The sequence below is a fragment of the Teleopsis dalmanni genome, chromosome 2, assembly GCF_002237135.1.
Source record: "Teleopsis dalmanni isolate 2A chromosome 2, ASM223713v2, whole genome shotgun sequence".
Lineage (NCBI taxonomy): Eukaryota > Metazoa > Arthropoda > Insecta > Diptera > Diopsidae > Teleopsis > Teleopsis dalmanni.
Genome location: NC_051847.1, coordinates 135997900 through 136012191, shown reverse-complemented (window position 1 = coordinate 136012191; position 14292 = coordinate 135997900). Strand labels below are relative to the sequence as shown.

General features: G+C 29.4%; 3 protein-coding genes and 4 non-coding genes across 7 annotated transcripts; 4 read left to right on the top strand and 3 right to left on the bottom strand.

Moving 5' to 3' along the window:
* Positions 1-546: 546 nt before the first annotated feature.
* LOC119675779 (glycine-rich protein) lies at positions 547-1023 on the bottom strand. The gene is made up of 2 exons (XM_038086988.1): positions 1012-1023; positions 547-957 (listed from the first exon to the last, which is right to left on the bottom strand). Exons 1-2 carry the CDS (start codon positions 1021-1023, stop codon positions 547-549), a joined length of 423 nt encoding a protein of 140 aa, XP_037942916.1.
* An 843-nt stretch (positions 1024-1866) lies between these two features.
* On the top strand, positions 1867-2371 carry LOC119675778 (shematrin-like protein 2). The gene is made up of 2 exons (XM_038086987.1): positions 1867-1878; positions 1958-2371. Exons 1-2 carry the CDS (start codon positions 1867-1869, stop codon positions 2369-2371), a joined length of 426 nt encoding a protein of 141 aa, XP_037942915.1.
* Positions 2372-2555: 184 nt separating this feature from the next.
* On the top strand, positions 2556-2628 carry Trnaa-agc. Its single transcript has one exon. It is a non-coding gene; the product is annotated as a tRNA-Ala (tRNA).
* Positions 2629-3748: 1120 nt separating this feature from the next.
* Trnap-ugg lies at positions 3749-3820 on the bottom strand. Its single transcript has one exon. It is a non-coding gene; the product is annotated as a tRNA-Pro (tRNA).
* An 894-nt stretch (positions 3821-4714) lies between these two features.
* On the bottom strand, positions 4715-4787 carry Trnaa-agc. Its single transcript has one exon. It is a non-coding gene; the product is annotated as a tRNA-Ala (tRNA).
* A 1762-nt stretch (positions 4788-6549) lies between these two features.
* Trnap-ugg lies at positions 6550-6621 on the top strand. The gene has a single exon. It is a non-coding gene; the product is annotated as a tRNA-Pro (tRNA).
* Positions 6622-7307: 686 nt separating this feature from the next.
* On the top strand, positions 7308-7931 carry LOC119675777 (leucine-rich repeat extensin-like protein 5). The gene has a single exon (XM_038086986.1). The coding sequence runs from the start codon at positions 7308-7310 to the stop codon at positions 7929-7931; it is 624 nt and encodes a 207-aa protein (XP_037942914.1).
* The last annotated feature ends 6361 nt before the right edge of the window (positions 7932-14292 follow it).

Sequence of the window (14292 nt, the reverse complement as noted above, 5' to 3'; positions counted from 1 at the left end):
TTTCTTTTACAAAACCCATATTATAAATGAATTCTACATAACATCTACCAACCCAAATTCGATTGTAATCTGCAGCAATGGAACCAATGATAGTGAGAAGATTATAATTAAAGAACGTATTTCTAGAGTTCAACAAATTTAAACAAATTTTTTATTAAAATTTACATGTTATTTAAAAATATCTTATCATGTATTATTATTTTATTTTATATTTTGTTATTATTAACTACATAAATCCTTTTAAATCGTCACATTTATATCTCACAATTATACCAATTTACATTTACACCGAATTCAAAATTTGTGAAAGATCCCAAAGACATTCCTACAAATAATAAATTCATTAATTAACAATTATTTCGTATTTCACATGATAAACCGAAACACATTTTAAATACAAATTATTCAAAACTATAATGATCACATTAAAGTTAAAATGAATAAGTTAATAAATAACTATTAAATAATAAATTGCAAAAAAAAATGTTTTTGAAATAAAATAAATAATTTATTTTTTTAAATTACAAGTTATATGCTATATTAATTTTAGCGTTTGAAAAATCCACCTCCAAATCCATGTTTACCACCGAATCCCCCAAATCCACCGCCTAAACCATGTCCAAATCCACCTTCTAAACCGTGACCAAATCCACCTCCATAACCGCCACTAAAGCCAGCACTGATTGAAGAATATTTTTCAAATCCTCCGCCATAACCTTCCCAACCACCATAACTCGGCCAACCAGAGTAGACAGGTACAGGCTGTTGTACTACAACAGGTACTGGCAAAGGAACTGTATGATGTTCATGTATTGGAATTGGTACAGGATAACCAACGGGTACAGTATTTATAATCGGACCACCACCGTAGCCACCACCAAGGAATTTTTTGAAACCCAAACAGGGTGTTAGGAGCAGCAATAGACAAATCAGTAAGAAATTCAAATTGAAGTGAATCTAAAATATAAGAAGAAGTAAACTGAGAAAATAGAACTTTGTTTGTTTACTTACAAGTGATATCATTTTGATAATGGGGGTTTTTTTTAGTGAAAGATAAAATTAAGAACTAAATATTCTTAGAAAAATTGTCAGTTATTTATAGTAAAAAAGAGAGAATATGAAAATTGGACATAACTCAGATGATTTCCTGCTTTCCCAAAACATTGCAAACGGAATAGAGTTCACTGAACGACATTCTAAATAATTTTCATAACAATAACAAAACGTGTTACATATTATTTATTTATTAATAAAAATATATAAATGTTTATTTATAAATAAACATAAAAGCAAACTTATATTTTTTTTATTAATAAAAACTAATATAAAGTCTACATGTTGTACACGTTAGTATTTGAATATATAATGAAAATGTATACAATATAATTAAAATTTCGTAACAAATCTACAATAAAAATGTTAGCGTGTGTCATAATATTTTTTGATAAATTTGTTTATATTTCTTTTAAATTGATTTTATATAAAATTTATGCAAAAATATTTCAAAACTAAAATTGCCAAAATTTCGTACCAGTTTTCGTGGGAAAACAAAAAACAAGTTCAAAACAAAGTTTAAGGTCAGTGGAACATCAGAGTTGGTAACAAAAATGGTACATTCAAAATTTGCCTAATTCTATAAAGCAATTTTAGCAATGCTTCCGTATATCTTCGTTTAGACAGAAGAAATCATCTGTTCTTAATTTGCGTAGGTGTCAATCACTAATGAAGACTTTTAGTATATAAACTAAGTTTCAATAACTCAAAAAACAGAAAATCAGAACACTTTAAACAACTAATCACACGAATTAGTTCAGCAATTAAATCAGACGAACACAAAATCAAATTTAAGGATCAAAACCCTTTGAAATGGCATCCTTTGTAAGTAATGAAAAAATTAATTAATTAATTTTTAAATATTTAAATAAATATCTTTAATAATTCTCAATATTTATTACAGTTGCTGAAATCACTTTTAATCTGTTTGTGCGCTGGTATGTCGATTGCACAGCAGCATCAAGGCACTGGCCTACAATCCTACTCGGGATATGCTGCACCCTACCAATATGGCGGCCAGAATGCACAATATCCTATCAACAATCACGCTGGCTTACAGTCACAAAATCCGAATAACCGCATTTTTGGCTTACTTGGCGGCGGCAGTGGTGGTGGCTTGTTTGGTAACTTGTTAAGTGGTTTAACTGGCGGCAATCGTTATCCCACTTCATATCCATACCCAGTACCTGTGCCTAGCTATGGCGGTTTTGGTGGTTATCCCGGCATTGGAGGTGGATATCCTGGCATCGGCGGTGGATATCCAGGCTTCGGTGGTGGTTTTCCAGGCTACGGTTATGGCGGTGGTTTTTATGGTTGAGAAGCATATTAATTTTTGATTGTTAATTGTTGTTGATATTTATTATGTTTTTATAAAATTTATTATGTTCATTAAAAAAGTATTATATTAATTAAATTTGTAATAAAATTCAAAAAATTTTCTAAATGAGCGTTTTTATACTAAAAAAACAATAAGTAGAAACTTTGACAACGTGTAGCCAAATGGGGATGTAGCTCAGATGGTAGAGCGCTCGCTTAGCATGTGAGAGGTACGGGGATCGATGCCCCGCATCTCCAAATCATATTTTTTATATTTTTTTGTTTATTACAAAGGTTTTTTTTTCGAATTAATTATAACTATTTATTTATTCTATACTTATTTTAGGCTATTACGGTCTTAATTAAAATTACAAATTAAAATTCGTTGATATCAGCCAACATCTTCAAGAGTATCTAACATTTTTTTCTTCAACATTTAAAATTATAATAATTTTAATTGTTTTAAAAAAATTACAAAAGCAATTTATATGAAAGTACAATTATATTGATACAGAATATTTAAATCTGTTAATGTATGTAGTTCACCAATATGTACCTCTCATTTCTTTTAAAAGATGTAACCCATTTGAAATGAAATCAATCATTTTTTTTATAAATTAAAATTTTTTTTTGACGGATTGACGGATTTTTTTTTTCTGGCAAAAAAATGACAAGGACAAAAATTAATTTAATTTATTGAATTTTGGCTGACCAAACAGCGTTGTATGTGTGTAGGTCTGGACGTAAATTGAAAGTTAAAAGAGCATGACTTGAGGGGCCAACATAAAACAAACCCTCCTCGAAGTAATGCGAAAGCAGTTCCGAGAAGGAATAAGTCTCGCCGAAGAGCGTGTATACTACATATTAATGTTAGGGAGGTGAACACACCATTACGACAAAGGTCGGTCTGATGATGCATATGTATATTACACCCTCACCGCAAAAAAAAATATACATTGGATTTATTTATATTCAGTTATCCTTTAACGTACACAAATTCGAGTTGAATTATTATGTTGCTTCATTCCATTAAATTTTCAAGTTCCCTAGCTCCAGGATACATTCTAACTCTTATTATAGTTACATATATTTACTGTCAAATTCTGTACAATATTCTGTATAATAAATAAATATATATTATTGTATAGTAAGTATATACAATTTTAAATTAATATATTATTATTAAAAAGTAATTGATAAAATGGAATGATTTTTAAAATTGGTATTTCAATATTATATTAAAACAAGTACGTATTTGCGAAGTCGCCCAAAGCAAGTAATTAATTTCAGATTGCTTAATAAAATTAATAGATAATATAATAATAGTACTGATGTTATATATATACTAAAATAAATTTGGAAAAATATAAAAAACAATGGGCTCAACCGGGATTTGAACCCGGGACCTCTCGCACCCAAAGCGAGAATCATACCCCTAGACCATTGAGCCTCATGACGGTTGAGAGGCAAATTATATATTTTAGTTACAATAAAATGACCATTAAAAATAAAAAATTACTTATTTAAATTTATTTGCCTATAAATATGTTCTATAATAATTAAAATATATTTCTTTATATGGACTGTGACAAAATAAATTAGATTATCAACAAAACAACTCTCACTAATAAAATATGGATAGGACTCCAAGGTTGGCATAAAAGTTCCAAAAATATGCGTCGCTGCTTTTTTTTGAAAGTAAAAATTAATTTCGAAAAAAATTATTTTTCGAAACCAATTTATTAAGTTTAATTTAATAAAATTTTATTAAACAATTTAAAAATGCAACAAAAAAGTTGATGTAATGATAAAAGACTATTTGCACTGAATAACAAAGATAAAACACTACATCACTACAACACTACAACTTTGCGATAGAAAATTGTTATAGGAACAATATATGTACGCAGATCATTCTAGATAAGTATGGTATGATTTTAGCTATACAAAAAGTACACGGTAATTCTAAAGAAATAATATATAAAAATATTTATTTATTTGTCTAAAATACAGATAAACCAAAATAAAAGACTTTATTTATTTGAAGTAAAAACGAATATAGTTTACAGTAATTAAATATAAAGTAGTAGAGGATTCCTGTACTTAAACCTTTTCAGCTCATATTGTGATCGATTGAAAACTTTTATACATATGTAATATATTATATAGATAAATTAAAAAAAAAAAGAATATTTATATAAAAAAAACTAATGCTTAGCTTTAACTCTTATGTAAAATATCTTCAATGTGTTTTTTGTATAATAATTTTTATATCTATCGAATTAATTTTTGATACAAAAAAAAAAACCAAGTAACCATTTTTAATAAATAAAAAAACACACATTGGAGATGCGGGGCATTGATCCCCGTACCTCTCACATGCTAAGCGAGCGCTCTACCATCTGAGCTACATCCCCTTTTGTTACTGCGTGACAGAAAATATTTTTATGTTAGCCGTCCGATATTATTAAATAAAGTTAATTTAAATAAATAATTATTTCCATGCTTTTAATATATTATTGCTTTATATATACTACATGTAACAAATCTAAAATACAACATATATATATTATATAACATATATATATTATATAACATATATATATTATATAACATATATATATTGTATAACATATATATATAATTTACATTTCAATAGTCACAATTAATCTTTATAGTGATTGATTATTCCATTCAATAATGTTTAAGGTCGTTTAAAATTGTAAATTTATTATTTATATAAATATACATGTATATTTGATATAGATAATATAACATATATTTATATCAGTAATGTTAAAGTAATATGATTAAATTTTGCATTATTTTATAGAATTCGATAGTTTCAAACTTGACTTAACTTTAAAATTTAAATGTTGCTTAATACGCACGTAAGGATAATTTGTTAATTCTGGAGTATCTCTGCACGAAAAAAAATATAAAAGATTTGTTATATCAATTTAATGAGACGAATTGTCATCATGTTAAAATAATTCGACACAACTCTACTATCTCGGGATTGCAATTTTTATTTCGAAAGAATACCACTCGAACTAAGATGATCGGGTCTTCTCTGAATTAAATTTAATATAATAATACAAGTATAGTAGTATAGTTGTGCATATTTTCAATCCGAAGCTATTTAATGAGACAAATTTTGGTCTTTATTTGAAAGGCGGAATGCTTTTCTTGCAATAAGGTACTAATGTCCTTATTGTGCGAAAGATATTTTAATACAATATACCGATATCTTTGCGGTACTATGAATAATAGAAAATACAAATTAGGAATATTTAAAATTATTTGTTATAAGTTGGGAAACATACAATTTTTTTTCGTCTATTTTTTTGAGTATCTATTTAAGAAATATTGATCTCTCTTTTTTTTTAAAAAAATATACATGTTTTTATTCTGTTAATGTTTTTTGCTAGTAGGGGAAACAGCTAGTGCAACACCTCTATTGTTTCAAAAGATTGTATAAGTCTAGAATTTTGTTTTCTTAATTTACTCCCGCTTGTAGGAAACTTATTAGTCGACGGTGCTTCTGCAATGGATTAGAAAGTGTCTGAACTAGAACGTTGGGGTGACTATAAAGATCATTATGCCTGTTGATAAATTTCTTCTTATATAATATTAATTTTTCAGGGCCTGGAGTAAGGTATCGTTTGTGACATTCCATGATGCTTCGGTATTATACAGAGCATTTTTGATTGGAAGCACTGCATTTTTTCTTCATTGGACTTTGAAGTAAATTCCCACAATTCTATACAGTTCGTTCATATCGGTTTAATAACGGTTTTATGGATGAAAAGTTTGTTTTATAAAGAAAATTGTGAATTAGGGTCAAGCAACCAATAGAAATATGTTAATTAAAGTCCCATATGATTTCTTTTTGTAAAAATATGTTATTGCTAGTCTAAATGTATCTCATTTGCAGATGGAATAGAAATTATGTTAAAGGTAAACACCATACGAACTATCTTAGTTGGCCATAGACTATTTTCAATTAGAATACTTCATTATTAATATATATATCTATATATAGGCTTGAATCATATATTAATGTATAAATGCTTAATATTATTTATGTTTCTTCTTTTTATTTAAAATTTTAATGAATATATAGATTTTATTTTTAAATCTTTTGGAAAAATATATTTTGGCACGAATAGCTCAAGCGGCTCAATGGTCTAGGGGTATGATTCTCGCTTTGGGTGCGAGAGGTCCCGGGTTCAAATCCCGGTTGAGCCCACCTATCTTTTTAATAAAATTTTTTAATAATGTAAACGTTTTTTTAATATTAATTAGCAAATCCACTTATATAATTTCAAATTTTTCTATATATACATCTAATTTATATATATAGTATACGTATGCATGTATACAATGTTGTTTTTAAAGTTTATTATCAATAATTCAATAAAACATATTATTTAGAAATTGCATTTGTGGCATTATAACTATATTTTTTGCTATATTGGACAATTATTAATAAGACGAAATATTTTAAAATACTAAGTTATAAAAAAATTTAATGGCATTTTTCTTTGATTTTTTAAAAAATACTTTATTATAAAAAATGAAAATTTATATTTTGAAATATGTTACTTTGCTTTAAAAGATTACAAAATGTCTTTAATGAGCCTTCCACTACATATCTTCAAGCATCATTTAAGCGTTCGCACCAAATGTAATAAAAAATTGTAAGCTTTTTAATTTTGTGAACCAAATGGATTCATTCAATCTTAAACAGTCAAACCAAAAACAACAGCAATCATAAATTGTTAACTTTTAAATTTTTTAAATCGTAATTTTCCTTCCCGACTTTTCTTGAAAATGAAATATATATTGGTAAGTGGCATCGAATATAATTGTAATATTTTACTTATTCATAAAAGTATTTTATTTAGTTAATTATTTTAATGCTTAGTCTGATAATGCAAAATTCGTCGCAGTCTACAGAAATGGATGATGATGAATCTCCAACACCAAATGGCAAATCCTTATTTTTCTTTGGTGCAATTATAAGACGTATTCGACGTCGTTGGTTAGGCTACAATGATCCATATCCGCCCTATGGTTATTATACCTGTCCCATTTATGGTTGCAATCCTACTCCTCCATATCGTCCTGCACCATATGGACCAACAAACTACTATCAACCCACCAATTCATACACAGGTCAAAATCCATATTTAACACCACAACAGCAGCAGCAACAGCAACAACAGCAAGGTCAAGCACAGCAACATAGCAATGTGATTATATATCAAAATGGCCCTGATCAACCACCAGGTTATATTGCATATCAACAAACAAATGCACCAGTGCAAGGATCAATACCACCTCTACCACCTCCGCCTCCACCACAAACACCAGCTACAGGCTATCCACAATTTGTTACAAATAATTATATACCAACAGGCCCAGCACAAGTTTCACCTGCGTACGGTGTTGGCCCAGTTATGCCTGGTACTGGACCAGCTGCAGCACCACCACTGCCTATAAGACCACCAAATTCATGTCCGCCACAGTTTTATCCTTGCAATGTTGGTGGTTAGTTAGCGATAGTGATAGAGAATTTAAATTATATTTTTGTTAGCTTTTGTTATACGAGTATATTTAAATTTGTGTTTTAAATTTAATTTAATTGAAAAATAAATTATAAAATCTAAAATTATAAAAATCGTCTTATAAGAAAATCTACTGTAACTATTTATGGAATTAAATTTGTTGTGATACAAAGCATTTATTATTTTTATTTTTTATTCTTATTTATTCAAAATAGTCTCTTTCCGAATTATTGCAGTACTGGCAATGCTCAACGAATTTTTAGAAACATTTTTTATATTCATCGGATGGAATTGGTTTACGCACACTGCTGACAGCCTTATGGATGACTGGGATGATATCATTGTCATTTCATTTCATATCAATTTCAGTTTAGAGAATTCGTCATAAGTCACACGGATATAGTACATGATTGAAGGCAATAATTTCTTTTGATCCAAAAGTTACTATGGTACTTACCACAATAGTCTAGTGTGATGGTGCATTATCGTCGAATAAAAATCATGATTTGTTAGAACTTATCATCTGGCCCATCATTGTTGTTGAATTTCCAGAAAATATTTGCGCTTACTGTCTGATGAGTTGGGAAGATTGTCTTTGAAGCAAAAAAAATTGTCATGATGAATTGACATGATTATTCTCTTTTGAGAGTCTTGTTTATTATCTTTTGGCTCATCATACCTTCTGCTCAAAAAGGATTTTGTAAATAAAACACATAACTTTAAATTTTATTCCAAATTTATTTTATCTCCTTCAAAATATGCCCCTTCTGAAGCGATACAAATATGCCAACGCTTAACCTAAGCTTCCATACATTTTTCGTAGGCCCTTGCAGGCTTTTAGTTCCTTCAGCAAATACTCTTTTACCGATTCAATCGACTCAAACCGCTTACCACGAAGGGGCAATTTGAGTTTCGGGAACAGGAGAAAGTCGCACCGGGCCAGATCTGGCGAATATGGTGCCTGAGCGAAGACAGTGGTGCCGTGTTTGGTCAAAAAATTGCGTACAACAAGAATTTTGCATAATTTGCGCTCAAATTTGTACCATATGTCAAGAAAAGGTGTACCAACATAACAAAATAGGTTGAAAAAGGTCTATTACTTAAGGAGAAGTTAACAAAATCCGGGTACTTTTTGAGCAGAAGGAAGAAGTTTTGCATGCCGCACTCTGACATATTGATTGCTTTCAAATCGACAGAATTGTTCTTCTTTGTCTTTTCTGGGGTCTTGCATTACGCTTTGTGACCAGTTGATTGCTTTTGAATCAAAGAAAATAGTCAGGATATTTTTTTAAGTGTAACTCTGATATATTTCTTTCGACTTGTATTAGATATATTATTTTTCATTAATAGTTACACGTTAGATGGATTCTTAGGACAATGACACCTACTCGTATCGTGTAATTGCCAAAACTGCCAGAAGACGAGTAGAGTGCTTTTATTTCACTTTCGTTATAAGGAATGAGATTTGGGATCTAAAACAACGAGACTATTAGGTTTGTCAACAGCTTTAAATTGTTCTGGTTAAGGGATTCTCTTAGGGATACAACGACAGATCTTATTGGTTACAGTGTGCTATAGTAATAATAATCTATCTTCCATAAATAATAATAATAATTATTATAAAAAGCTTGTTGTAGCAATAATGAACTCTCTTTGGTTGTGCATCGATAGGTGTGGCATGAAATGTAAGTCTTGTTTCTTTTTCATTTCATTACTAATTTTTTCTCATTTTCTTTTTTTATTAGTTTATTCTTTTCACAATTATTTTTCTTTTTCCAAATTTTATTATTTCTTTTTCCTAACAACTCTTCTTCAAGTATTGCAGAGGTTCGTATGTGTTTGGTAACCTTACATATGATAGTCCTAAATAAACAGAAGTTAGGGCGGACACACAAAGGAAAACAATTCATTTTTAATTGAAAAATAAAAAAAGAAATCAAGTAAAAATTAACAAACCAAGTTTGGCTGTGAATTATTGGAAGAAGATACATCATCGTTATCAATGCAATATCATCGTTCGTCATACGTATATCAATATGTACTCAACTGTTGGTGATTTACAAAAGATACAGGTTACTTAGTCCTTCTTCTGAATACTTAGGTAAATTTGTTCATTACACCTAAATATTAAAAAAGTTAGTACTAAAATACTAACATAAAATTTTTTGTTTTCTTTTTGGAATTCGTGTAATGAATAGGCACACTGAAAAATCTACCGTATGAAGCAAATAAAGTTTCGCATTACTCATATGCAACATACAAATTTCTTCGGACATTATCTGAAGTCTTTAATCTGCATAACGTATAACTTATAAACCCACCCATATGAGCCTGCATTGGTCAAAGTAGAGATATGTTTTGATTTCATCATAACTGAAAGTGCTGAAAGCAAGTCAATTTGCTACAACTTGGAGTTGAGTAAGTTTTCATGAAGTACAATAATAGAAAACGAGCAACGAAAGCAAAAACAACACTAAGAATACTGAGAAAACAATAACAGCAGCAATAACAAACAATCCAAAAACAAAACCTGGTAAATAAACCCTTAAGGATAATGGATGGACACTTGGTACACAAATGTACAGGGATACATGCGAATATTTCGCATAAGGAAGCTAAATCTCATGGCTCAGCAATAAGCAAATTTAGTGCGATATCAATTTTATACACTGCTATGCAGTGTTATTTATTTTATTTCATATATTTTATTTTTTTTGAATGTCCGCATATATTGAGAAAAATAATAATGCTCCCCAGGCAGAGGATAGATGTGGAATGCGCGCCAAAAATAAATAAAATTGGACAGTTAAACAAATACAGAAATGGAGATGCAGACACCAGGATAGACAGACATGCAGACGGACATATGTACAAGGACAACAACAAGTTTTAACAAGCTCTTCCACCTTAAAAATGATATGGTCGTATTTGTGCATAGGCAGATAAAAAAATTAAAGCATACTTGAAGGCGTTTCACTGTGTTTTGTTTATAAAGAAAACAAAAGTTTTTCTATAGTCATGACCACAACAATTATTTCACAGCTTTTTTAGTGATGCTACATTTACAGCATAAAGTTATAGAGTAGTAGCAGTGACCGGAAACGGAAATTAAAATGTAAAGTTTTTAAGTAAATAGTAGAAGATATGAAATATACGTCTGTAAACAAGAAAGAACACATACGATTTTTAAATGCAAGCGAATGTATTCTATGGTCTAAGAGCTCTTATTGTGTGAATGAGATAACACAATTTTTTAATTTAAAATAAATTAAATTTTTTGCTTAAAATATCAGTTAAAATTTTTAGATAAGATTGATTATTAAAATGATCAGGTCTTAATCCCTATAATTCTTTCATTATATGTAGATAATAACATTTATTTTAATAATATTAAGACTATAATTTTTTCATATTTAACTCTGCTTTACCTGGTACATCCATCTAACAATATATTATCAGATATATCAGTCAGATATTTTTACAAATTTTATTTCATTATGCTATATTCCGATATAGTTTGCGTCTCTAGATATCAGTATAAAATTCAAGATACCCAACGAAAACTGCAACTTGACTTTTCCTTATCTCCACTTAACTTGACTTAGAGATAAGTTCTGATTTGTCTTTAATATTGAAAGTATTCCAGCACTAGTTTCACACAATAATTCTAGAAAAATAATCAATGTCATGGAAAAGATAAAAATGACTTTTTGAGTCTCTTCAGCACAATAAAAGAGATCCTAAATCTAACTAAGAGGCTGAAAAGTAATGCAAATTCTACTCTTACTTTTCAAGTAGACTTGAGGTCCAGAAATCGTTTAAGAAAGTGATAGCAACAGTTTTTTTGGGATCCAAGAGAAACTTAGTAAATTGTGTCCAGGCTGATAAAATAATAAACTTAGATTATTATTGCAATAGTTTGAAAGAATTAGTTATAAAAGTTTGTTAAAAAAAGAATCTGGTATACAAGACGAAATAATAATTTTCTATCAGGAAAGTGTGACTGCTCACAGAGCTCAAAGAACCATCGTTAAAATCATAGCATTATAATTGTTACATCAACTAATTTATTACCAGATTTGGCTGCCTCTGACTTCTGGCTCTTGTCTTCTTTCAAGAAGATAATTTTCAGCAATTAAAGTGGTAATAGCTACCGTAGAGATGTATGTTGCATAACTTTTGAAAAACTAATATAGCCATGAAATGGGATTCATAAATTGGAGGATCGTTTGAATATTATTTTGAAGTTAAGGGAGATTACTCTCATTCTAACGCTCTTTCTGGTTATGAGTATGAAGACATGTTATACTGAAAGCTTTTGCCCGTGTGGTAACTTAAAACGTTCTAATTTTTCTTTTGGTACAGGTCATCACTGGTTTAACCTACTTAACGATATATAGAAAACGTTGTCACCGTAACCAAAGTTTAATCATATTTTCCTTTTACTGGCAATACAAAATTTTTCATTTACATTAAAAATGGCAACATCCAACGTCTCGCTACCCCTTCCGTAACCGTTGCAAATATTATCAAGTATATTAAAAGTGTCATATAATATATGGATATTTATTCAAAAACCATACACTAATCAGAAACATTTTACATTTCTTTTATAAATTTAAATTTTTTTAGTGCAAGTTTAAAACTTTCTTATGCTATGCAAAGCACGTTTATAGAGAAAACAATCTCAAAATTTATGTGAATTCATCTAATCTTGAAACAATTTTTCAAGCTTTCGCAAGAATAACCTTTTTCCCAAAAACTCAGCAGAACTATAGGCAGAAGGCAAACCCACCAAAAGGAAGCACCTACCTCATTATTATCAGCACTTGACATTTTTCGTACGTTTTTGAAATTTACAATAAAAACGTGCGAAAATTTATTGGCACGTACTCCGAGTCCAAAGGACACAAAAAGGCAGAGGAGAAAACTTTAAAGAACAGGAAACATTCTTTCACATTTTCGCAAAACGGTGGCAATGTGTGTTTATTTACTATAGTTGCCACCGCTTTTGTTTTTGATTTTGTCACCTTTGGCTGGCAGCACAAACGAATGCCGGCAGTTGTGAATAATTTCAGAGAATATTTTTTTTATTATTGTAGGTGCGAAATTTCGATGTGAGTACGAAGTTACAATAATTCCTGTCAGTTGTGAAGAAGTGTAATGTGGCGAATAAAATTAAAAGGATAATATTACCGAAAGTGGATATCAGGCTTGAACTGAAGTCATATGTCAAACTTTTCGCACACACATAAACGTTTTGGTAATATTTTAAAAAATATTGTGAAAATAAATAATAATACAAATATCGGTGTAGTACGTGTTAAATTGCCTATTATAAATATAGAAAAAAATATATATATTGTTAGTAACTTTAAATTATTTTAAAACACATTTTTAATTTTCTTTACCTTACAATACAATCTCTATTATATTGAAAGAAAACGATTCTGTATAAACGGAAAAACATTTTGAAGTATACCGGTTAAAAAACTTGAAGAAAGGAATTCCACCAAAATTGTTTATACATATTTAGATGAGAGTAAATTAATTAGGATTGTAAACTTAAGACACATACGATCCCAATCTGCTACTCACATAGATATAAAGGTGTGATTGTAAACCTGAACAGTCAAGATTTGGGATACAAAAACTTTCAGTTTCCTTACTACCAGACCTTGCTAGCATAAATGTAATTGTTCTCAGCTCAATTGTGGATATCTTCCCCAAAGACTGAAATTTTTGTTGATCTCAGATGCACACAAAAATTAAAAAATAGCTGGTGTACAAAGTGGTCACCCTAATTCTTTTAAAACGTCATGGCTTTGATCAATAACTTGACCCCTCCGAAGAAAAATATTTAACAGGTAAAGATAATACGCATTAATACTCTGGGAATTATAATAGAGTCATTTATTAAACTAAGCGTAGCAAATATGAATTTCTAAAGAACATTCCATACAATCAAGAGAGTTAAAATTTGGACTCACTTAAAAACTACAACGGTAATATACTAGTAAACAGAATATAAAGCAGAAGATCAACTTAGCACTAACACCATCAAATGATATTCAATCTTTTTAAATCAACATAAATCCTCACATGAAACAATAATGAAACACAGGCAATATCTCAATTATTATTTATTGCTTGCCTATATAATGTCGTTATCGAATAGGATATAATAGAACAATAATGAAGCAAAGACTCTATCCCGATTATAATTTATTACTGGATATTTTCCTTGGTGAAATAGATTAGACGCATAGTTAATGGTTATTTGAATATCAAGAGTAAGATAAGTTTTTATAATGAATTTCATTAAAGGTGTACTATTACGATAGACCAT

Bases quoted from the DNA above. Each gene is read 5' to 3' on its own strand.
- LOC119675777 (XM_038086986.1), top strand. From the start codon at position 7,308: ATGCAAAATTCGTCGCAGTCTACAGAAATGGATGATGATGAATCTCCA.